At 47.0% G+C, this 24,759-nt stretch overlaps 1 protein-coding gene across 3 annotated transcripts; it reads left to right on the plus strand.

Moving 5' to 3' along the window:
- Positions 1 to 1,158: 1,158 nt before the first annotated feature.
- On the plus strand, positions 1,159 to 19,193 carry RBM23 (RNA binding motif protein 23). 3 transcript variants are annotated; one of them, XM_016194522.2, is made up of 14 exons: positions 1,160 to 1,339; positions 11,044 to 11,119; positions 11,559 to 11,689; positions 12,352 to 12,399; positions 12,515 to 12,688; positions 13,455 to 13,508; positions 13,694 to 13,811; positions 13,905 to 14,057; positions 14,511 to 14,648; positions 15,693 to 15,758; positions 17,417 to 17,615; positions 17,860 to 17,976; positions 18,063 to 18,147; positions 18,234 to 19,193. In XM_016194522.2, the coding sequence occupies exons 2-14, from the start codon at positions 11,054 to 11,056 to the stop codon at positions 18,235 to 18,237; spliced, it is 1,353 nt and encodes a 450-aa protein (XP_016050008.2). In that variant the 5' UTR covers positions 1,160 to 1,339; positions 11,044 to 11,053; the 3' UTR covers positions 18,238 to 19,193. The 3 variants fall into 3 exon arrangements, 2 of the variants coding, with proteins under 2 accessions (XP_016050008.2, XP_007536792.2); XM_007536730.3 differs by lacking the exon at positions 18,234 to 19,193 and having other exon boundaries at positions 18,063 to 18,151; XR_009545379.1 differs by lacking the exons at positions 17,860 to 17,976; positions 18,063 to 18,147; positions 18,234 to 19,193 and adding an exon at positions 15,845 to 16,018 and having other exon boundaries at positions 1,159 to 1,339; positions 17,417 to 17,552.
- The last annotated feature ends 5,566 nt before the right edge of the window (positions 19,194 to 24,759 follow it).

Here is a 24,759-nt window from a genome sequence, read left to right on the forward strand (position 1 = left end):
GCATAGTGGTGACTGTTGGACTCCTGGTTATATGTTTTATTTGCCGGCTACAAAGAGATCTTGTTCATTAGGATCTCTTGACTTGCTTTTTCTCTGGAGAAAAGAGAGTAGACTTTATGGTCGTGCAGAAAGATGAGGTAGACAGCTGAATCAACTTCCTTTCTACCCTTCTGAGCTGATGCATTACCAACTTCCTTGATAACTCTTGGAAGAGAAACTGGAAGCCACACAGGCATCTCCTGCAAGAAGCCACCGACTTTGTTGGGATAAAATTAGTCTGACGTCCAGTTCTCCCTTTTCCAGATGAGGAATTTGAAGTTGGTAAGATAGTCAGATATGGGCAGGGGTAGATAGCATAGTGGTATGCAAAGAGACTCTTTCAATCCTGAGGCTCCAAAGTCCTAGGTTCAATCCCCTGTACCACTATAAGCCAGAGCTATGCAGTGCTCTGGTTAAAAAAAAAAAAAAGCAATTATCAGGAAAAGTCCTAGTACTCTAGTTCTTTCCATGTATCTAACCAGTTTTTTTTTTTTTTTTTTAAATTATTATCATTAACAATCAGATCCGTTTGGGGCATCTTTAGGTTACTGCAGCCTCTAGAATGGGAAAGTGGACATCAAAGTCTTTATGGTCAGAGTATTAACATACCCAAGAAATGACCTGAAAAGTCTGAAATGGATGTGGAGGTGTGGTTTGTGGGGTAATGGTTTGAACTAGCCATCTGAACTGGTGGTAACAGATGGAAACCAGATCTGGGACTTGAGTTACTGAGTCCCAAGCTCTGAGCTTGGAAGAATGTGGTTATAGGTTCGTGTAGACAGCCCGCTCAGACATGGGAACGTGATGTTCTGTACCCATCCCAATATAAAACAAACAAAGCTGCCCCCAGAAGACCCACGTCACTCAAGAAGACGTCGGTGTTCACTCTCGGCCGCCCTCCCGCCGGCCGCGAGTCTGAGCCAATGAGAGAGCGATGCGCGGCCTCCGAAGGGCGCTTCCTCTCGGACTTCCCGAGGTTAACCAATCAATGAGAAGTTGGCCGTTGCTAAGAGACATTTGATCTTGGCTCCACCCACGCTTGGGATTTTAGCCAATGAAAATCTGCCGTTCGGCTTGTTGCTGCGAAGTCGGCGAGGTAAATTTCACCGCCGGGAAGCTCAGGCGCCTGCGCAGACGGAGACAAGTTCTGGAGCGGCCGCCATTTTGCGAGAACAAGAGTAGCTCCGGCTGCGGTGCTGCCGCTGCACCTGAGGCTCCGGGAAACAGCCTCTCTTCGCACCCTGCAACACACGGAGAGTAACGGAGAGAACCAGGGTCCCCGGGCGGGGGCCCGAAACCGGTAAGAAGCCCCGAGAATCGGCCCCTCGCAACGTCACCTCTGCGTGACGTTGCCGCACGGCGCCTCCCCTGACGTCACAGACGGAAAATGGCGAGAGGCGCCGAGTGCCGAAAACTTTCACAATTGAGAAACATTTTGTTTGCTTTGACCTGAGAAGTGCTCACGGCCCGGAGGTAGCTTGCGGGCGTGGTGTGGGGGGCTCGGCTCCCCCGCGGCGGTGCGGTCGTCGGGCGTCCCCGCGGCGCTGAAGCTCTGGGGGGCGGGAGAGGACGGGCGGCGGCGACCTTCAGCTCCTCCTGCTGCTGCTCAGGCGCTGAGAGTTCCTTCTCTTTGTCTCTGCGAGCTCCACATTCCCTCGTTGGGTCTCTGGGCAGGTTGTTGGCTTTCTGGTTTTTGTTTTTCGTCTGTTGTCCGTCTCCTTCCTGGAGACGGACAACACCCCGAAGTGCTAGAGGCCGATAGAGCGCTGGCACCGTGGGCCGCACAGACGGGACGGACGGTCCCTTGGGGGCCGTTTCAAAGCAGAGCCGCGACCCGTCTGGTCCCCGGCGCGGGGTGGGAGGAAGCCTCGAGAGGCCGCTCTTGTCACTGCTCCTGGCGTGGTTCCAGTTGCCTCCAGTTTGGAGACGTTCCTGTAAGTGGTAAGGAGACCGGCGGCACTGCCACCCGGCCTGGCTCCCGGCATTTGGAGGTTCATCTGAAGCGGGCAGACGGGGCGGGGGAGTCAGTGTCGCCTGAGGCGCTAGAGCCCCGGGTTCAACCCCCCAGCGCCACCCGTGAAGCGGAGCTGACTCGTGATCGGGTTTGTTTTTGTTTTTTGTTATTTTTTTCCTTTTTTTTTTTTTTTTTTTTTTTTTTTTTAACCAGAGCACTGCTCAGCTCTGGCTTGTGGTGGTGCAGGGGATTGAACCTGGGACTTTGGAGCCTCAGGCATGAGAATCTCTTTGCATAACCGTTATGCTGTCTACCCTCTGCCCTTGTTTTTGTTTTTTAAAAGACAAATGGTCTCGACTTCCGCCCCATCCGTAGCGGAGCTTTGGTGCTGACAGGGTTCAGGCACTGCCACGTTACTGTCAGTAGCTAGCCCCAGAGGTGGCTTTTGAAGCAGGGACTAGACATGGCATTGTAGCGTTTGGATGGGTAGGACTGAAAGAATCCTGTGGAAGATCCATGTTAGGACGTGGAGAGATTTTGAAAAATACCAGCACTGCAAATGTGTAGTGCTTGAGATTGACTGCCTTTAGAACATGTAGAAAGCTCCACTAAACCCAGTGAGGTTCCAGGTTACCAAGTGTCCAGATTTGTCACTGTCAGTGAAATCTTTTTTTTTTTAATATATATTTATTTATTCCCTGTTGTTACCCTTGTTTTTTTATTGTTGTAGTTATTATTATTGATGTTGTTGGATAGGACAGAGAAATGGAGAGAGGAGGGGAAGACAGAGGGGGAGAGAAAGACAGACACCTGCAGACCTGCTTCACCCCTTGTGAAGTGACTCCCCTGCAGGTGGGGAGACGGAGGCTCGAACCGGGATTCTTCCGCCGGTCCTTGCGCTTTGCGCCACTTAACTTGCTGCGCTACCGCCTTTTTTTTTTTTTTTTTTTTTTTTAACCAGAGCACTGCTCAGCTATGACTTAGGGTGGTGTGGGGATTGAACCTGGGATCCCTCAGGTATGAGAGTCTCTGTGCATAACCATTATACTATCTACCCCGCCCGTGAAATCATATTTTAAAAATATTTTAATGAGATACAAAGATGGGAGACACCAGAGCACTGCTCAGCTCTGGTTTATGATGGTGCTAGGGATTGAGCCCTTGGAGCCTCAGGCATGAGAATCTCCGCATAACCATTATGCAGTCTCCCCAGCCCTGATAATTGTTTTGAGTGAAAGCTTTAGTCTGTGCACAGGATTTCTTTGATGACTTCAGTTTTTGTTCTTTTAAAGACTTATTTGGCTGGGAGTATGGATCGACCTGTCAGCGCTCATCCACAGTTCAGCGGGGAAGCAATTACAGAAAGACCTTCCACTTTTTGCATCCTGGGTCCATACTCCCAGAGGGATAAAGAATAGGAAAGCTAGTGGTCCAGGAGGTGGCGCAGTGGCTAAGCACTAGACTCTCAAGCATGAGGTCCCGAGTTCCATCCCTGGCAGCACATGTACCAGAGTGATGGCTGGTTCTTTCTCTCCTCCTTTCTCATGAATAAATAAACAATTTTTTTTTTAAAGGAAAGCTGGGGGCTGGGCGGTAGCATAGTGGGTTAAGCTCACTGTGTAAAGCACAAGGGCTGGAGTATGGATCCCTCTTCGAGCCCCCGGCTCCCAGCCTACAGGGGAGTCACTTCACAGGCAGTGAAGCAGATCTGCAGTGTCTATCTTTCTCTCACCCTCTCTGTCTTCCCCTCCTCTCTCCATTTCTCTCTGTCCTACCCAACAACAATAGCTGTAACAACGAAACAAGGGCAACAAAATGGGAAAAAACAGCCTCCAGGAGCAGTGGATTTATAGTGCAGGCACCGAGCTCAAGCCATAACCCTGGAGATAAATAATAATGAAAAATTAAAAAAAAAAAAAAAGAATAGGAAAGATATCAGGGGAGAGGATGGGATATGGAGTTCTAGTGGCGGAAATTGTGTGGAGTTGTACCCCTCTTATTCTATGGTCTTGTCGGTGTTTCCATTTTATTTAATATTTATTTATTCCTTTTTGTTGCCCTTTTTTATTGTTGTAGTTATTGATGTCATTGTTGGGTAGAACTGAGAGAAATGGAGAAAGGAGGGGAAGACAGAGGGAGAGAGAAAGACACCTGCAGACCTGCTTCACCGACTGTGAAGTGACACCCCCCCCCCCGTAGGTGGGGAGCCAGGGCTTGAACCAGGATCCTTAAACTGGTCCTTGTGCTTTGCACCACCTGTGCATAACCCGCTGCACTAACAGACTCCCCAGTGTTTCCATTTTATAAATAAAAGCTTTAATAAAATAAAATAAAATCTTGTGTTTAGAAAAAAAAAAAGTGAATTGGGGCCACACTGGTGTGCCTGGGTAAGCGTACACATTATATATAGTACAATGACCTGGGTACAAGCCCCTGGTCCCACCTGCAGGGAAAAAGCTGCATGACTGGTAAAACGGGGCTTAAAGTGTCTTAGCTTTTCCCCTCTATATCTCCTCCTTCCCTCTCAATTTCTAATTTGTCTGTATCCAATAATAAAGTTTTTAATTAAAAAAAGATTTTACTTATTTATTGATGAGAAAGGGGAGAGAGAGGTAGAACCAGACATCACTCTGGTACACGTGCTGTGGGGGGCTTGAATTCAGGACCTCATGCTTGAAAGTACAGTGCTTTATCCATTGCACCACTTCCTGGACCACAGCAGTTTTTTTTTAATTAATTAATTAATTAATTATCTTTACCAGAGCACTGCTCAGCTCTGGCTTATGGTTGGGGGGTATTGAACCTGAGACTTTGGAGCATCAGACATGAGAGTCTCTTTGCATAACCTTTACCCCCTGCCAACACAGCAGTTTTTGTTCTTGTGTCGTGTCTCCCCCCCCAGCATTCACTGATTTTTTTTTTTTTTTAAAGAATGTATTTATTTATTTATTTATAAGAGAGAGAGAGGATGAGAGAAGACAGACATCACTCTGGTACATGTGCTGCTGGGGACCAAACTTGTGACCTCATGGTTGAGAATCCAGTGCTTTATCCCGGGCCAATGATTTTTTTTTTTTTTTAATCTTTATTTGATAGAGACAGCCAGAAATTGAGAGAGGGAAGGGGGAGATCGAGAGGGAGAGAGACAGACACCTGCAGCACTGCTTCACCACTTGTGAAGCTTTCCCCGCAGGTGGGGACTGGGGGGCTCGAACCCGGTTCCTTGTGCATTGTAACGTGCGCTTAACCAGGTGTGCCACCACCCAGCAATGCATTCAGTGATTCTTGAAGCCAGAAGTTGTTTATCTGGAAAAGAAAAAAGCATTGATAAATACTGAGAGGAAGGCAAGGAATAGTGCAACGACAGCACACTGTACTATCATGCCCAGGCCCCAGGGGTGAAAGGTTCAATCCTGGGATCACAACAACCCAGAGTTTGGTGGTCTGCCATCTCTTTGAAACAAACATGCCTTATAGCATAGGCACCCCACCTGTGAACTACCTCTCCAGCCCTAAAACACTGCTGTTTTTGACAGGATATTGTATGTTACTATCAGCCAGACCTCAAACAACTTGAAAAATCTGCTCTGTGCACCTTAGGTGTGACTGACTACTGGAACGGAAAACATTTTGAGAAACCATCGGAACACTTAGTTTTCCAGTTGAATGTTTATTTAAAAATAGACATCATAATATGCTTTGTACTTTTTTTTTTTTTAAGTTAAATCATAAAGCACATGAAAGAGGTAACTTGATGTAGTGAATAGAGCATTAGACTTAACTTTGGGAGATCTCTGGTTGAGAGTTGGCTCCTTATGATCCGGGAAGTGACTCAATGGGTAAAAAAAAAACACATTGGACTCACAAGCATGAGGTCCAGAATTCAGCCCACTACATCACACGTGCCAGCGTGCCCCCGTCGTTCTTTTTTTCATAAATAAATATTTGTGTAAATAAAAATATAAACAAGCAAGCTCCTGTGGGTAGTGGGAATAGCATCATGTTTATAATACACTCATGCCTGAGACTCTGAGATCCTTGGGTTAAATCCTCCACACTACCAGAAGCCAGAACTTAACAGTGCTTTGGTACAAACAAACAAACAAAAAAAACTCTTAAGCTTTTATTTTAGGCAGTTCATAAAATCTCTTATTAAGAGTTAGGAGACCTTCACAAGTGGTGAAGCAGGTCTGCATGTGTCTATCTTTCTCTCCCCCTCTCTGTCTTCCCCTCCTTTCTCCATTTCTCTCTGTCCTGTCCAACGACAATGACATCAATAATAACTGCAACAATAAAACAAAGGCAACAAAGGAGAATAAATACTTAAAAAAAAAAAAAGCGTGGCCTGGGAGGTGGTACAATGAATAAGTCATTGGGTTGTTTTTTTTTTTTTTTTTTTTTTTTAAGATTTTTATTTATTTATGAGGAAGATAGCAGAGAGAAAGAACCAGACATCACCCTGGCACAAGTGCTGCCGGGGATCGAACTTGGGACCTCATGCTTGAGAATCCAAAGCTTTATCACTGCGCCACCTCCCGGACCACACAGCATTGGATTCTTAACCATGAGGTCCTGAGTTCGATCCCTGGCAGCACATGTACCAGAGTGATATCTGGTTCTCTCTCCTATCTTTCTCATGAATAAATACTTAAAAAAAGACTCACCCAGATCCTCGAACATGGTAAAGTGTGTGCTACTGAGTGAGTTGTCTCTCTCTCTTTTTTTTTTTTTTTTAGGAATTTATTTATTCGGGAGTTGGGCTGTAGCGCAGTGGGTTAAGCGCAGGTGGCGCGCTAAGCACAAGGACCCGCATAAGGATCCTGGTTCAAGCCCTGGCTCCCCACCTGCACGGGTGTCGCTTCACAAGAGGTGAAACAGGTCTGCAGGTGTCTATCTTTCTCTCCCTCTCTCTGTCTTCCCCCTCCCCTCTCCATTTTTCTCTGTCCTATCCAACAACAATGACAACAATAATAACTACAACAATAAAACAACAAGGGCAACAAAAGGGAATAAATAAATAAATAAAAATAAATATAAAAATATTTTTAAAAAAAGAATTTATTTATTCATGAGAAAGATAGGAGAGAAAGAACCAGCCATCACTTTGGTACTTGTGCTGCCGGGGATTGAACTTGGGACCTCATGACTGAGAATCCAGTGCTTTATCCACTGCACCACCTCCTGGACCACAATTTGGGCAAGTCTTTAGGGGGCAGAGCAGTGGATTGATTCGCACAGGCTTGGAGACCCATCCAAACTCTGGCTGAAAAAAAAAAAACTTTTTCTGCATTCATCCGTAACCTGATGATAGCACGTAACCTTTGATTACTAAATAAATATGAGGAGTTATTTTAAGCGATTGGATTCTTTGGTTTTAAGACATACCTATCTTTGATTTCTATTTTAAGCTTTAAATTTGGCTCCAAGTGATTATATTGTTTTGATCTTTCAGATAATCTTATCTTTGTAATGTGCTTAGCACAGTGCCTGATAATATTAGGTTCTATAAATAGTATTGTAAATATTATTCTTCATTAGATTATCTAAGTGTTCTAATGCTTTGAAAGCAATCTGGATAACAGCATTGGGTGATGGCTACATTCTCGCTGTTTTCCTCAGAGCACTGCTTAGCTCGGGCTTACGGTGGTACTAAATATTGAATCTGGGGCCCCAGTGCCTCAAGCATGCAAGCAAGTCTTTTTGCATGACAGTTATGCTGTCTCCCCTGGCCCATACTTCAGTTGCTTTAAAGAGGACAAAGATTTTGTGAACATGTAGTCTGATTGTGGTTAGCCTTTCACGAAATTCTTCAGATTAACTGACTTTTCCCCTGCTTTGTTGAGGTATGATTGATGTCAAATGATAGAAATTAAAATATACTTTATGGGGGGGTTGGGGTTAAGCGCAGTGATGCAAAGCGCAACGACTAGAATAAGGATCCCGGTTCAAGCCCCAGGCTCCCCACCTGCAGTGGTAGTCACTTCATGAGCAGTGAAGCAGATCTGTAGGTGTCTGTCTTTCTCTCCCCCTCTGTCTTCCCCTTCTCTCTCCATTTCTGTCTGTCCTATCCAACAACAATGACATCAGTAACAACAACAATAATGACCACAACAATGATAAAACAAGGGCATTAAAAGGGGGAAAAATAGCCTCCAGGAGCAGTGGATTCGTGGTGCAGGTATCCAGCCCCAGCAATAACCCTGGAGGCAAAAAAAGAAAAAAAAGAAATGTATTTTATGGGGTGGGGGCAGGTGGTGGTGCATCTGGTTGAGCACATACTGGACAGCCTGCAAGGACAAGGGCAAGCCCCTAGTTCCCACCTCACGAGAGGTGAAGCAGTGTGAGCTTCAGGTTTCTCCCCCCCCCCCTCAATTTCTTTGTCTATCCAAAAATATATAACTAAAGGATAAATAGTAAAATAAATGTTCTCTAAGATGGATTTTGATACACCCAGGAAGTCATCACTCCCAAAAGTTCCATTATGTCCTTTTATAATTCCTCCTACCCCCTCCTCGTGTGCCTCTATTCTTAGGTGGTTTGTTTCCTGGCACTTGCTAAAATTCTCTCTCTCGCTTTTTAATATGTATTTATTTATTCCATTTTGTTGCCCTTGGTTTTATTGTAGTTATTGTTGTTATTGATGTCGTCGTTGTTGGATAGGACAAAGAAATGGAGAGGGGAGGGGAACACAGGGGGAGAGAAAGATAGACACCTGCAGCAGACCTGCTTCACTGCCTGTGAATCGACTCCCCTGCAGGTGGGGAGCTGGGGGCTCGAACCTGGATCCTTAAGCTGGTCCTTGCTCTTTGTGCCACCTGCGCTTAACCCACTGCGCTACTGCCCGACTCCCAAATGCTTTCTTTTTTAATTTGTCAGCGTAGGTGTCTTGCACTGTACAATCTCTCTCTTTTAAGACTGACTTTTCATTCATTTTAGATGAGACGGGGGGTGGGTAGGGTGGTCACCATAGCACTGGCGCTTTCCCCGGTACCATGGGCATTCCGTTTTGTGTTGAAGCTCTGGTTTATGGTGGTGCTGGGGATTGAACTTGGTATCTCAGAGCCTGGGAGCAAGCATAGTGGCAATGCAAACAGTTTTCTTGCCTGAGGCTCCATGGTTCCAGGTTCAATCCCTGCCACCACCATAAGCCAGAGCTGAGCAGTGCTCTGGTTAGAGAGAAAGAAAAAGAAAGTCTGGGCTGTGACTCAGCTGGTTTAGTGCATATGTTACAGTGTGCAAGGGCCTGGGTTCAAACCCCTAGACCTCACCTGCAGGGGGAAGCTTCACAACAGGTGAAACAGTGCTGCAGCTATCTCCCCCCTTTTGCCTCCAGGATTATTGCTGGGGCTCAGTTACTGCACTACGAATACACTGCTCCGGGGGGCCATTTTTCCCGTTTTGTTGCCCTTGTTGTCTTTATTATTGTTGTCGTCATTGCTGCTGTTGTATAGGACAGAGAGAAATCGAGAGAAGAGAGGAGACGGGGAGCGAAAGACAGACACCTGCAGACCTGAAGCGACTCCCCTGCAGGTGTCTGTCTTTCTCTCCCCCTCTGTCTTCCTCTCCTTTCTCCATTTCTCTCTGTCCTGTCCAACAGCAGTGACATTAATAACTACAACAACAATAAAAAAAAATAACAAGGGCAACAAAAGGGAAAATAAATAAACATAAAAATTATTTTTTATAATCTTTATTTGTTAGATAGAGATAGCCAGAAATCAAGAGATAGCATATGGTTATGCAAACAGACTCATGCCTGAGGCTCCCATGTGTAATCCTTCATACCACCTTAAGCCAAAGCTAAGCAGTGCACTGGTAAAAATAAATAGAGGGAGAGAGACAGAAACCTGCAGCACTGCCTTACCACTTGTGAAGCATCCCCCTGCAGGTGGGGACCAGGGGCTAGAACCTGGGTCCTTGTGCACAGTTACCTGTGTGCTCAACCAAGTGTGTCACCACCCAGGCCCTCTTTTTTTTTTTTTTAATTTAATAGGAGAGAAAAAATGAGAGGGGAGGGAGAGCGACACCCACGAACCTCCTTTATCATTCATGAAGCTTCTTCTACAGGTAGGGAATGGGGGCTTGAACTCAGGTCTTTGTGAATGGTAATGTGTGCACTATAACTGCCTGGCCCCCTTATATAAAACTATTTTTTTTTTAAGTAAATGAAAAAATAGTATTCTGAGTACAGGCATATTCTTTTTCAATTTTATTGATAAGAAAATAAGTCGAGGAGAGGGAACCAGAACATCACTCTGGCATATGACACCATGGAGATTAAACTCAGGACCCCACGCCAAGGAGTGCAGCACTTATACATATTTATTTTCCCTTTTGTTGCCCTTGTTGTTTTTTATTGTTGTTGTAGTTATTGTTGATATCATCATTGTTGGATAGGACAGAGAGGAGGGGAAAGTTGGGGGTGGGAGGGGAGAGGAGAGAAAGACCTGCTTCACCACCTGTGAAGACCTGCAGGTGGGAAGCCTAGGGGCTCGAACCAGGATCCTTAACACCAGTCCTTGTGCTTCATGCCACATGCGCTTAACCCGCTGCACTACTGCCCAACTCCCAGGTTTATTTATTTTAAACGTTATTTATTTATTTAAGGGGTAGGAGGAGAGCGGGAAAGAACCAGATATCACTCTGTATGTGTGCTGCTGGGAATTGAACTCAGGACCTCATGCTTTAGAGTTCAATGCTTTATCCACTGTGCCACCTTCAGGACCACTCCGATGCTTTATCCATTGAACCACCTCCTGGGTTGCACAGCATTTTCTTTTCACAGAGTAGGATTTGTATCATATTCTGTCTCTACTAAGCTATGCAGTTTCCTTCTATACTCTTTACCGTCACTAAGCCACAGAGTAGGCCCAGTTTGCATCTGTAAGTGCAAAAACATGTCTACGGTGAGCAAAAGTGATACGGTCTCTGTAGAGCTTGAGAAACAGCTGATCTCCTGCAGTGTTTCTTGGCGGGGAAAGGGAATACGCAGTGTCAGAAGGGAAAGAGTAAAGGAGCTGCTTGTGTTTCAGTATCCTCTCTCTCCTCAGGTGTGCTGCCATGGCATCTGATGACTTTGACATAGTGATTGAGGCCATGCTGGAGGCTCCTTATAAAAAAGAGGAGGTAATGTCCCCTATCTCGCTCTTAGACTTGGGGTAATAAGGAAAAGCAGTTGTGGGTCCCAACTTTGAACACGTGTGAATCCTCTTTTTCTGCTTCTTCATGAAAGGTGTAGGCTCAGCTGTGCTGGAGACTCATGCTCAAGGGTCACCCCTTTGAAAGAGGGTGGGAGTGACTGAGCACTTTGTGCGCGGTGGTGGAATGAGTACTTTGCTGGGGGCTCATGACTGGGAAATAGAGTGGAGCAATTGCTGGGTAGCTAAGGTTTGACATCAGGATCTGTCACTTGGAGCTCTGGGTAGTTTCCTCCTTCCTCCAGGTCCTCCGAGACTAGCTAGATGATTGAGTTTCGCTTCCTTGCTCACCTTTTCCTTTCTTTCCCCAATGGAATCTGTATTGGCCACCTTCCACCTTGGCGGCATCTTCCTGGCAAACCCCTCAGGATGAGCAGCAAAGGAAGGAGATGAAAAAGGATGACCCTAGCAATGGCGCCGACACCACCGGCAGCACTGACAACAGGACCAGCGGCACCAGCGGCACCAGCGGGAGCACTGCAGGCGGGGAGGCAAGCAGGTGAGTGCTACACGGGAATGGGCGCGGCCTGAGCCAGGGGAATGCAGTGTTTGCCGGAGAAGCGGCTACTTGGGAGACAGTAATGGTGACTTGGCTTAATGATCTTCTGGTCTCACTTTCCAGTGTGGGTTTGTGGGTCTTATGAGTACCTTTCATTTGAGGAAAATGGCCAGAGAAGCCCTCGTTTAGAAGCACCGGCTTTCACGGCTTTCACCGGTGGGGGTGGGACTGAGGAGGAGAATTTAAGATGTGTGTTTGACAGGCATTCAGAAGGAGCATGTTATGCAGGCACTCGCCAGCCCACCCGCTGGGCTTTGGTCTTGTGTGTTTTTTGTTTCACTCTGGCTATTGTCTTACTGTCTTCCTTTTCCTTGGAAGAATTATTGAAACATCTCCCCCACCCCTCTCTTTTCCTTTCCTTTTCTTTTCTTTTGTTTTTTACTTATTTACTTTACCAGGGCACTGTACAGCTTTGACTTATGGTTGTGTGGGGGATTGAACTTGGGACTTTTGAGCCTCAGGCATGAGCTTCTTCTTTCTTCTTACCAGAGCACTGTTCACTTCTGGCTTATGGTAGGGAGGTGCCAGAGCTTTTTGCATAACCACTATGCTGTCTCCTGAAGACCCGAAATCTTTACTAAAATTTCCATTCTTTTTCACAGGAAGAAGAGGAGTCGGAGCCATAGTAAAAACAGGGATAAGAGACGTAGGTCAGTAACTGGGGGGACTATTAAAATGACTGTCAGTGGAAAGAGCCTGGGGAAGCTCTGCATTAAAGAGGTGTGTTTGCTCTTTAACACACTTGATCGCCATCTCCACCTGTAGTCGCAGTCGAGACCGAGATCGGCATAGGCGGAAAAACAGTCGGAGCAGAAGCCGAGATCGGCAGCGTCGTCACCGCAGCCGCAGCAGGGATCGCAGACATAGCAGTGAGTCACGCAGTCGGGACTGGCGTCGTGAGGACCGCGCACATTACAGGAGCCCACCACTTGCCACTGGGTACCATTTCTTGTATATAAGATCATTAGAGGTGTGAAGGTAGCTTCCCTGGTAGAGCACACACTGTTCTGTGTGTGGACCCAGATTCAAGTCCCCAAAACCACATGGGAACACCATGCCCAGCCCCAGGAGGCAGCTCCCTAAACAGTGAAGTGCTGTGGTGTGCCTCCTCCTCCTCCTCCTCCTCCTCCTCCTCCTCCTCCTCCTCCTCAGTCTCTCCCTTTTTGAATCTTTTTAACTGATACTGAAAGGGAAAAAAGTGCTGGGCGACTGGCAAAATAATTGACTTAGATAGTGTGCTGCTATGCCATGTGTATGTGTGACCTGGGTCCCAGCCCGGCCCCAACTGCATTGGAGAAAGCTTCAGTTCAGTGCTGTGGTCTCTTTTACTGTCTCTCTGCCCACCCCCCTTCTTGTTTTAATGGGGCTTGAACCTGGGACTTTTCATGCTTCAGCCATGAATGTCTTTTTTTCATAACCATTATGCTATTTCCCCAGTTCTCTTTCTAAGAAGGGGGGGGGGGGCAGGAGTGTGATGGAGAGCTGTACAGCTGAGGCTCTGGTGGCTAAAACAAAATAAAAAATCTCCTTTATATGATGACTTGGGTACCCTGTTCCTGGTTGGGGGGGTTGGTATTAAGAACTCATGTGAGATGAAGTACTGGAATAGTTTCTTTATGATCAAATGAATACCCAGCATTGGGACGGTATTGGGACGGTATAACATCAGGTAATGTGGTTTTTATTTTTATTTTCTATTCCACAGACGTAAATATGGACCAATTAAGAATCCTCATTTCAGAGAGAAGAGCCCTGTCAGGTGAGTTGATGGTCAGGTCTTTTGAGGACTTGTGAGGCTTGGCTTGGCTTGGCTTGGCTTGGCTTGACTTAAATACAGAGTGTTGTAGCCAGACTTGAAGAAGATGTAGTAGTAGGGGACAGCTGCTGGAAAACAGAGACTGGGTATCAGGAGGGGGATCTCAATACCTGTGACACTCTGTCCAGGGAGCCAGTTGACAATCTGAGTCCCGAGGAGCGCGATACCCGCACTGTGTTCTGCATGCAGTTAGCTGCCCGCATTCGGCCCCGAGACCTGGAGGACTTTTTCTCTGCTGTTGGCAAGGTAACCCTCCCCCCTTGGTTTATTTCTAAGTATTAGATCTTCTGCTGTTGCTCTTTTATGCCCAACTCAGGATTTCCTTGTTTCCATTATTAGGTTCGTGATGTACGGATTATCTCAGACCGGAACTCACGCCGCTCTAAGGGCATAGCCTATGTAGAATTCTGTGAAATCCAGTCTGTGCCGCTGGCCATTGGGCTCACAGGACAGCGGCTGCTAGGAGTGCCTATCATTGTGCAGGCCTCACAGGTGAGTAGAGGAGAAAAAGATGGAGAAAGTGATAGCTGCACCTTGGGAGAACCGCGGTGGTTTGCAATGGAGGGATTTGGGATTCAGAACTCTAGTGGTGGGAACAGTGTGGAGTTATACCCATGTCGACATGTGATTTTTGTAAATCAGGATCGTATCTCTTAAAAAAAGAGAGAGGTGGAGAAAGGGGTTGGGGGATCAGGTGGTGCACCTGGATTAATGCACACATTACAATGTGCAAGGACCCAGGTTCAAGCCCCTGCTTCCCACTCTCGGGAAAGCTTTACAAGTAGTGAAGCAGTGCTGCAGGTATCTTCACATTATGTCTGCCTATTTCTCCCTCCTCTCTCAATTTCTCTCTGTCTCTTATAAGTAAAATAAAGAGATGGGGAGGAAGTGGGATTGGAAGTAATATCTATGGGATATGATCCATGCTCATTTCCTCCTTTCTAGGCTGAGAAGAATCGACTGGCAGCCATGGCCAACAACCTGCAGAAGGGCAGTGGGGGGCCACTGCGCCTCTATGTGGGCTCCCTGCACTTCAACATCACCGAGGAGATGCTTCGGGGCATCTTTGAGCCCTTTGGCAAAGTGAGTAGATAGAAAACCTCTGGGGGCTGGGGGAGACGCAGCAGTTACGAAAAGGACTTTCATGCCTCAATCTCCCCAGATTCAATCTCCAGAACCACCATAAATCAGAATTGAACAGTGCTGTGGTGTATCTCATTAAAATAAAATGAATGATAAGAGAAAGGAAGGAAGAAGACATCTGGAGGGAATTGGGAATAATGGGTAGCTGAGTTAGTCTGTTCAGAACTAGACCCACTACATGTGGCATAGTGGGCACATGGTCCATGCTTTGAATGTTAGACCCCATCTCCGTATCTATATTACCATGTAGACAACTGGGTCAGGCTCAGTAAGCTCAAACAACAGGGCTGCACGTTTAGTGGTGAACTTAGTTTATATACATACTGGTTTTTAGTGTTTCATACACGAAATATATGTTATATTGCAACGTTAACACAGTTAAAAATAATACACTTGGAGCCTAGAATGTAGGTCAATGATAGTGTGTGTTTTGCATGTAGGAGGCCCTGGGTTTAATCCCTGGCACTGCAGAACTAACAAGTAAACAAAGATTTGAAGATAATGTAGTTGACTAGAAATTTAGAAGTATTCAGAACAGTCCATATAAGATCAGAGAGAGTGAGTTAGATTTAAAAAGAAAAAGTACTAATAATTTCTAACCATCAAAGCTCAACTTGGATAACGTCTGCTTTGTTATGCACGTGACCCAGGTTCCAATCTACCTCCCCCCCACCACACACCCCCACACACATTAGAGGAAGATTTGGTATTATGGTGTGTTTACTCTTGTATCTCTATCTGTATCTATCTGAAAAAAATCAGCCTGGAGGACTGGCCGAATAGCTCACCTGGATAGTACACTGCTTTGTCATGGGCACAGCCCAAGTTTAAGCCCAGCCCCCATTGCAGTGAAGGAAGCTTTAGTCTCTTTCAAAAAGCACTGCCTTTCTGTCACTGAAACAAAACCAAAGTCAACCCTAAGTGATGAAACCTTAGTGATGACTGTGTGTCTCTAAGTATTGATAACTTCTTCCTGTTCCACAGATTGACAATATTGTCTTGATGAAGGAATCCGATACAGGCCGCTCTAAAGGCTACGGTTTCATCACGGTAAGCTTCTACTCTTGACTCTTGAGTGTAATTTGGGTTTGTCCATTTGTCTGAATTTGCAGCTTAGCTTTATCCTCCTCCTTTAGGAACTGTCTAAATGACCCATAAACCCCGATGCCTGAAGCTTGGACTAGCCTTCTGCCCCTTGAGATGAGCACATTGCTTGAGATCTTGGCTTTGCTCCTACACTCCCAGTGGTGCTGGCATGGGGGTGTTCAGGAGTTCATCCAGCTTCCCTGGTGCTGCAACCTGCTTTTGGGGTAATAGTAATGATTCCAGGCTGCAGCTAAAGGTTTGGGGCTTGAGGGAGGTGAGAGCTGGGCTTTTATCAACATGCTTTAGAGAATTGATTTATTTCCATGATGGGGTGGGGATTGGAAGTTATACTTCCCTTTGGTATTACTCAGTTTGAAGTATTCCTTGAAGTATTTTATTTTATTTTACTAGAGCACTGCTCAGCTCTGGCTTATGGTGGTGTGGGGGATTGAACCTGGGACTTCCAGAGCTTCAGGCATGAGAGTCTCTTTGCATAATCATTATGCTATCTATTCCTGCCCTTGGTATTTTACATTTAAATGATACTGTGGGGAGGATAGTGAAGTCCCATAACAGTGGGCTACTCTCACCTTTTCCTGACACTCCACAAGATTGTTTTCATTTCCCACAACTGGTTCTTTCAGCCACTTGTGACTCCAGGCTGAGGACTGGCTGCCAGACACAAAGTCTGATAGAAGCTGATGTTTTCTGGGCTCAGTCCAGGTAGCATGCACTCCCATAGTTGCCTTCAGGGCAGAGGGGAAGCAGGTTGTGTTCATGGGGATGGCTGAACTCAGAAGCATCCAGTAAAGGCAGGCCACCTATGCCATCTGCCTAGGAACTGTGTATATCAGGTGCCAAGCCCTAGGGTAGGTAATAATAACTAAGTAAACAAAGCCAGCTGCAGTGTTCCTGGTGGCAAATGCCCTTTTTAAGCTCCCCATGGGACTCAGATACAGAAAGGCTTCTGTGGGCTCTTTTTGCCCTTGTGTTACTGCCTTTTGGGTCCAACAGTTCAAAGCAGCAGACTGGCAATTTTTAAAAATTTCTTTCTTTCTTTCTTTTTTGCCAAACTGCTGCTGGTGCTTGTGGCAGGCACTAGAGGTTAAGGGTGCTGTGCTCAGCAGTTCCAAGTCAGCAGCACTGTATTGAGGGGGTGAGTCTTGATCTTGCTGTCAACGTGGGTGTGGTCCTTGCTGAGGCTGGGTCCTACAAGTCCAGATTGCTAGTTCTTGAATTGAGAGAACCAAAACTTAACTAGTCCTAAGAGTTGAACTGAAAGCCCAGCAACCACAGTTGTCTTTATCCATTGTATACCCATCTGGGAGCCAGCCTGTCAGAATAGGCTTCTTTTACAGATAGCAGACCTCACTGTGAGGCTCTTAGGGGAGGAGGAGCACTGAAAACTGGTTGCTATTGAGTCATCTGCAGAAGGTCCTCTTGGGAGAACCACTGTGGGGTGGGTCGGGGTCTTAGTCCATAGTCCCTGGGGAAGAACAGTTTGCGTTGTAATGAACATGTGATTTTCCTCGGGTAGTAGGACTAGGGAGCTAAGGGACTCCAAGAGAATATCTGCGGCCATGAAGTCATTGCCAATGGACCTGCGTTTCTTCTATTGTTAGTTCTCAGATGCAGAGTGTGGCCGGAGAGCCCTGGAACAGTTGAATGGCTTTGAACTTGCTGGTCGACCTATGAGGATTGGCCACGTGACTGAACGACCAGATGGTAGCACAGACATCACTTTTCCTGAAGGGGACCAGGAGCCAGACCTAGGATCATCCACTGGTGGACACTTGCAGCTCATGGCCAAATTGGCAGAAGGTAGAATTTCTTTGTAAAGAACACAGGGTTAGGGGCTGGGTGGTGGTGCACCTGGTTGAGCACACATATTACAATGCATAAGGACCGAGGTTCGAGCCCCTGGTCCCCACCTGTGGGGGGGAAAGCTTTGCAAGTAGTGAAGCAGTGTTGCAGGTGTCTCTCTGTCTCTCTTCCTCTCTATCTCCCTCTTCCCAGAATGTAGGGTTGGATTTTAGATAATTTAACCTCCACTTTTTCTGTTTAGGCTCTGGAATCCAGCTGCCAAGCACAGCTGCTGCTGCCGTGGCTGCTCAGGCTGCTGCCTTGCAACAACTGAATGGAGCCCTTCCCTTGGGGGCCCTGAACCCAGCAGCTCTAACTGGTAGGTTTGGGCTTGGGGGTGGGGAGATAGGTTGGGCTTTGGTGGAAGGAACGCTTGGGCACTAACTGCGCTGCTCTGTGTTACAGCACTGAGTCCAGCCCTCAACCTCGCCTCCCAGGCAATCGCCTCGCAGTGCTTGCAGCTTTCCAGCCTCTTCACTCCCCAGACCATGTGAGTCTCCACGATTAGCCCGTTTTGGTCTTTGCTGCTTTTCTCTTCTCTCGGGCCTTCCTGCTCACCTCTTCTCCTTGCTGCAGGTGAATCAGTGGCACAGTACACTGCCTTCCAGTGCCTCTGGGTCCTGTCTCTCCTTTCTCCAGCCCCTTGTCTCCTTTCTGTGGACCAAGCCATTCTGGGGGAGCCTAGACATTGACTGTGGGGAAACTGGGGCCACCCTTGGACACCAAGAAGAGCTCCTACCCATGGCCCACAAGAATGGACTCTGCTGAGCAAAGCTACTAGTTGAAGAGAACAGAATCTACGCTTCTCCATGTCAGTCTTCTCCTGGATGACCTTCACTGCCCTTTCCAACAACCTCTTAGTGATGCCTCCATATCTCCCCTGTTGGAAAGGCCATATGGCATCAACTGGGGGAGTTAACCCTTTTCCTTTTTCTACAGTCTGTCAAGGAAAGTCTCACGAGACTACTAGTCCAAGAGGATTTTTAGAGTTTAGACCTTTAAGGTGCTGGCTCGCTACTGCCCGGGCCACGGGGAATGGCAGGGGCATCAGTATGCATGCCTTCCACCTCAACTGGGGTCACAGCCACTACTGTGGGTTCAGCATTTTGCTGGGAGGTGTGAGGATGTTAGCCTGCTGGCTCATTTGGGGGCAGTCCGGAGTTTGGTGAAAGGTGGAAACACCTTTCCAGCATCTTCCTTTGTAAAGTTGCCCTTCCTTAAGCCCAAAGAGGAGGTCGGAGGGAGAACTGCTACTCTTTACTACTTCCCACGTGCCTCTACCATGGACTCAGTTTTGGCTATTAAAGCTGCTCCTGTCCCCTACCTGGGCATGTGTGAGCCTTTCTCACTGGATTTTATACCTTTGTGTCTGTGTACATAAATAGAAATGTATATATAAACTTTGGACAAAAGGCAAGCCCTTCTCTTTTGGTAGCTGCTATCCGTGTGTGTGGTCTCAGTCGGTGTGTCTGATGTTAACCTCTCATGAGCCAAAACTATGAATGATTCTAGTGATATAAAACATTTGTAATGCCATTGCATTTGCTTTATTTTGTCTTAACCTGACATCTGGGCAGAGCACGCCACCCACCTGTGTCTGTCTGCATCGTGCTCTGGCCCCATGGTCGTCTCCTTAAGGATTTCTGAATCTGCTTGCCCACCGGACACATATTGATGCTGTCTCAGTACTCAAGGATCAATCTTGTCTTTCCACCAGATGGCAGTGTACAGTAGCACATTCTGCACCCTTTTTTGGGGGGGGCGGGGGGGTCATAGTCTCTAGAAGCTGAAGTGCCAGAGAAGCCTCCTAAACTCATTATCCTTGACCTCCACACTGTCCTTAGTCATGGTAGAAGTCCCAGGCCCATAGTGGAAGGAGTTTGGGCTTTATCCATCAGGGCTCTCTGGGTCTTGAGCCTGTTATGCCTTGGTCAGTTCCCTCCACTCTTGCTTTCTATGAGCGACTCAGCTGGGGCAACACAGTTGTAGGGCTAATGAATTGTGGGACTGGCCCATCTGAAAAGGAGGCACACCTTGCTCTGCCTGCTCTGTGGGGCTTAATACAAAGGCTTGGTCAGAGCCTGGCTCACCAGCTAGAAACCAACCCAGAGCAGAATGCCTGAGGTTCTGGGGCAGGCCTCTGTGGGATGTCTCCATTCTTCATAGGTCTCTATAGCAACAGATTCTGTTAAGACTTTATTGTCATGCTAAAAATACAGATAATTGGCCTTAGGTTTTAATTTGTCAGCTCTCAGACTTCTAAGCAGACTGAAGGTTTACCAGTGATGGTTAACTTTGGGGGCTGCCTTTCATGAAATATGAAGTACCTGCAACCTACTACATCTAGGGGCCTCTTCTAGGCTGCAGTCCCACCTGCTACCACCGCCACCCTTCCCCGTCCTAGTTTGAGCTTTGCACATGGGGGAGGGGAGGAAGCTGCATTCTTAGGTAGGAGCGCCTGGCTGAGGCCCAGTCCCGGTAGTTACTGATCAGGCTGCTACTACATCCTGAGAAGCACAGCGCAGATCATTTCTGTTAGTCATCCTGAGACTCTGCACCAGGCATCCATGACACAGGTTTGACCGCCTCCAAACTGGACGCCCATAGGCCTACTCTGCCCTCTTCTGATGCCCCCCATCTCTGCTTCCCTTCTGTTCCCCATCCATAGCTACTTGGACCTTCCTACACTTTGGTTCCTTCTACTTGAGTTGTTCCTTGGTTTCTTCTCCCCCCCTCCTTTTTTTTTCTGTTACATAAAGAGAAAGGTGATGGTGGGGGTGGGGTAGATAGTATATGGTTATGCAAAATGACTCTCCTGCCTGAAGCTCCAAAGTCTCAAGTTCAATCCCCCACACCACCATAAGCCAGAGCTGAGCAGTGCTCTGGTCAAAAAAAAAAAAAAAAGAAAAAGTGGGAGTTAGGCGGTAGCACAGCGAGTTAAGCGCACGTGGCGTAAAGCGCAAGGGCCGGCATAAGGATCCTGGTTCCAGACCCCAGCTCCCCACCTGCAGGGGAGTCGCTTCACAGGCAGTGAAGTAGGTCTGCAGGTGTCTATCTTTTTCTCCCCCCCCCCCGTCTTCCCCTCCTCTCTCCATTTCTCTCCTATCCAACAATGACGACAACAATAATAACTACAACAATAAAACAAGGACAACAAAAGGGAAAATAAATAAGTAAATATAAGATGGTGGGAGTGAGGAAATACCAGAGACAAGCTTGTGGTCTGGGAGGTGGCACAGTGGATAAAGCATTGGACTCTAAAACATGAGGTCCTGAGTTCAGTGCCTAGCATCACATGTACCAGAAGTCCTGAGTTCAGTGCCTAGCATCACATGTACCAGAATGATGCCTGATTCTTTCTCCTATCTTTTCTCTTAAAATATTTTTTAAAGTCTGCTGTAGCCACAGCCCAGGTAAGATGGCAGCTAGTGTCACATGAGGCTCAGTGCTATCCTGCTTGCTGCTCATGTTTTCTGAGTGGTTGGGAATGGAGAAAAACCAGTAAACAGCCTCTGGAAAAAGAAAGAACAGTTCTACTTGGGAGTAAGACTGCTGATCCTCCATTTTAAGTGGGATTCCTGAGCTGCTTTTTAGCATATAGCTTCTGTTATCTCTAAGGCCGTGACATTTCCCTGCTTTTCTTGGGACTGCTGTGTTCTTGACTTCTGAATTCTGTTTGTTGCTTGCTTAGACTTTTTAAAAAAATTTTTTTAATTTTATTTATTTTCTCTTTTGTTGCCCTTGTTTTTTTATTGTTGTAGTTATTATTGCTATCAATGTCATCATTGTTAGATAGGACAGAGAGAAATGGAGAGAGGAGGGGAAGACGGAGAGAAAGATAGACACCTGCAGACCTGCTTCACCACCTATGAAGCGACTCCCCTGCAGGTGGGGAGCCGGCGGCTCGAACCGGGATCCTTAAACCCATCCTTGCGCTTTGCACCATGTGCACTTAACCCGCTGCGCTACCACCCGACTCCCCGCTTGCTTAGACTTTTAATAAGCCCCAGATGTGAGTCACAAGGGGTAGCAGAAGTTTGACCTATGAAACTTTAGTCCTGACACTTTATGATGAAAAGAAATAAATTGGGACGGGAATGGGAGCACAACAGTTTGCACAAAAGATCTTCTCGTTAAAAGCACCAGAGGTTCCAGTTTGGTCCTTGGCATCACTATAGACCAGATCTGAACAATATTGTAGTTTAACAAACAAAAAAGCAGTGAGTTAAACTGAACTGGGGAAGGCAGGGCGGCGGTGCTCCAGGTAGAGGATACACATTACGGTGCATAGTAAGGAGGACCTGGGCTCATGTTCTGGTCCCCTCCTACAGCGGAGAAGTTTTTAAGTGGTGAAACAGCTGCAGGTGTCTGTCTCCCTTTCAGTTTCTTTGTTTCTATCCAATAAAGTAAAAAACGTATAGGGGGCCTCAGACGGCTCGCTTGGAAAAGCACACACTTTACCATGTGCAGGGACCCAATTTTGAGCACCCACTGCCACATGGAAGCACCATGTGAGAGGGGGAGCTTCAAGGCAGGGGTAGATAGCATAATGGTTATATATATAAAAAAAAAAAACACAAAACACTAATGCCTGAGGCTCCACAGTCTCAGGTTCAATTCCCCCCACACCATTCTTCTAGCATTTGCCCTTCTTCCGTAGCCAGTCAACAGCGTCAGGTTGAGCCTGATGTAAAGTTTCGAGACCTCCTTTGAATCTGGAGAGGTGGCAGTCGTTGACTGTGTGGGTCATAGTCTGTCTGGAGCCGCAGGGGCAGTTCGGGTCGTCTCTGGCTCCCCAGCGATGGAACATAGCGGCGCACCGGCCATGGCCTGTTCGATAGCGATTGAGGAGGGCCCGATCATAACGTGCTAGGTCAAAGCCGGGTTGACGCTTGCAGGGGTCTGTGATGAGGTGTTTGTTCTTGACCTCAGCTGACTGCCAACTCTGTTTCCAAGAGACTGGAACAGAGAAGTTCACTGTAGGCATAGGGGACCAGATTGGGTGACGAGATGTCAAGCGTTAGGGTGGGCGAAGATATCTGCATATATTGGCAGGTCTGGTCGAGCATAGACGTGGGAAATGAACTTAGATGATGCCGCATCCCGACGAATATCTGGCGGGGCGATGTTGCTAAGAACTGGCAGCCATGGAACCGGGGTGGAATGGATGGTTCCAGAAATGATCCTCATGGAGGAATATAATTTGGAATCGACCAAGTGGACATGGGGGCTACGGAACCATACTGGGGCACAGTATTCTGCAGTGGAATAGCATAATGCCAGAGAGGATGATCGTAGTGTGGAAGCGCTCGCGCCCCATGAGGAGCTGGCCAGTCTTGCAATGATATTATTCCTCGTGCCCACCTTTGCTGCAGTTTTTATGAGATGTTCGTGAAATGACAGGGTGCGATCGAGAGTAACGCCAAGATAGACTGGCTGGGCTTCATGCCGGATTCTCGTATTGTCAAGCTGCACATTAAGGCCGAGATGGAAAACAGATGATACCGTTTTTGCAGTGCTAGGGATTAGTCGCCATTTTTTACAGTAATCAGATATCAGAGACATGTCTTTCGTGTTTCCTCGAGGATGTCTAACTTTGATGCCTGAGTTGCACAGCAGATGTCATCGGCGTAGATGAACTTCCTTGAAGAAGTTTATGGGAGGTCATTGATGTAAATATTAAAAAGCGTAGGAGCCAGAACAGAGCCCTGGGGGAGGCCACTTGAGACAAGTCTCCATCTGCTAGACTTGTCACCCAGATGCACCCGGAATCTTCTGTTTTGGAGAAGAAACGATACAGTGTTGGCCACCCATGGAGGCAGGCATCTTGAGATCTTGACCAGGAGACCACGGTGCCAGACCATGTCATAGGCTGCTGTGAGATCAACAAAGACAGCACCCGTCTTTAAATTCTTCTGGAATCCATTTTCAATGTAAATTGAGAGGGCCAGGACTTGTTCGCAGGTAGATCTTCCTGGGCGGAAACCAGCTTGGGCGGGTGATAGGAATTTCTCTGTAAGAGGAGAAATTCGTGACAGAAGCAGCCTCTCAAGGAGTTTGTAACACACGGAGAGGAGAGAAATTGGTCTATAGCTGGCGGCCAGTGTTGGGTCTTTCTTTGGTTTCAAAACTGCTATTATCTTCGCACGACGCCATATTTTGGGCATAGATTCGGATTCCAAGATGTGGGACAGGAATGAAGTGAGCCACTTCTTTGCCGCAGGGCCCAGGTTAAGAATGAGTTCTGGGGTGATGTTATCATAGCCAGCAGCCGTTCCCCGTTTAGCCCTCTTCAAGGCGTCTTCCAGTTCAGACAGTGTAAAGGGAGAGAGTTTTGGAGATGGACAAGATAAACGGAAATGGGATGACCACTCATGGGAAATTTCTCTTTTCCAGACTGGGTTGATCTTAGCACGTCCAACTTGAGTTAGGTGACTGGCCACTGAGTTTGGAGATACGGAAGGATGGGAGACACCATCATAAGCCAGAGCTGAGCAGTGCTCTTGGTTAAAAAAAGTTGGGAGCAGTGGAATTGCGTTCAGACACAAAGCCCTAAGGGGTGGGATGGGCAAGCAAGACACATTATAGCCCCTATTAAGAAAGATAGCTGGGCCGTAGTGCAGTGGGTTAACGCACGTGGCGCAAAGCACAAGGACTGGTGTAAGGCTTCAGTTCGAGCCCCTGCAGGGGAGTCGCTTCACAGGCAGTGCAGCAGGTCAGCAGGTGTCTATCTTCTCTCCCCCTCTCTGCCTGGCCTTCACCGCACTGGAGGAAGCTTCAGTGCTTTATAAAGTATCTTCCTTACTCTCTCTGTCTCCATCTTTGGCCAGGAATGGTTAAGTTCCAGCGACAACCAGAGAAAAGTAGTAGTAAAAATCAAGCTTTCATAGCTGGAATTGATGTCTTTTTTTCAGTTTTATTTGTCCTGCTATAGGTCCTAACTCTGCCCTTCATTGCAAGTCTTTGTAAACTGTATTATTAGATATTACTAGATGGTCATAATCTGATGAGGCCAGCTATTGATACATCTATTTAATTATTGCTGCTGTTTCTCTTCCTTATTTGTTCTTTTTTCTTCTCTCTTTCTCTTCTTCCAGAGCAC

The sequence above is a fragment of the Erinaceus europaeus genome, chromosome 16 (genome assembly GCF_950295315.1).
Source record: "Erinaceus europaeus chromosome 16, mEriEur2.1, whole genome shotgun sequence".
Lineage (NCBI taxonomy): Eukaryota > Metazoa > Chordata > Mammalia > Eulipotyphla > Erinaceidae > Erinaceus > Erinaceus europaeus.

What these genes read in the sequence shown, in the direction of transcription:
- RBM23 (XM_016194522.2), top strand. Translation starts at nt 11,054, where the DNA reads ATGGCATCTGATGACTTTGACATAGTGATTGAGGCCATGCTGGAGGCT. An exon ending in AGCCCACCACTTGCCACTGG is followed by an intron (nt 12,689 to 13,454) that starts GTACCATTTCTT and finishes TCTATTCCACAG; the next exon opens with ACGTAAATATGGACCAATTA. An exon ending in CATGGCCAAATTGGCAGAAG is followed by an intron (nt 17,616 to 17,859) that starts GTAGAATTTCTT and finishes TTTTCTGTTTAG; the next exon opens with GCTCTGGAATCCAGCTGCCA.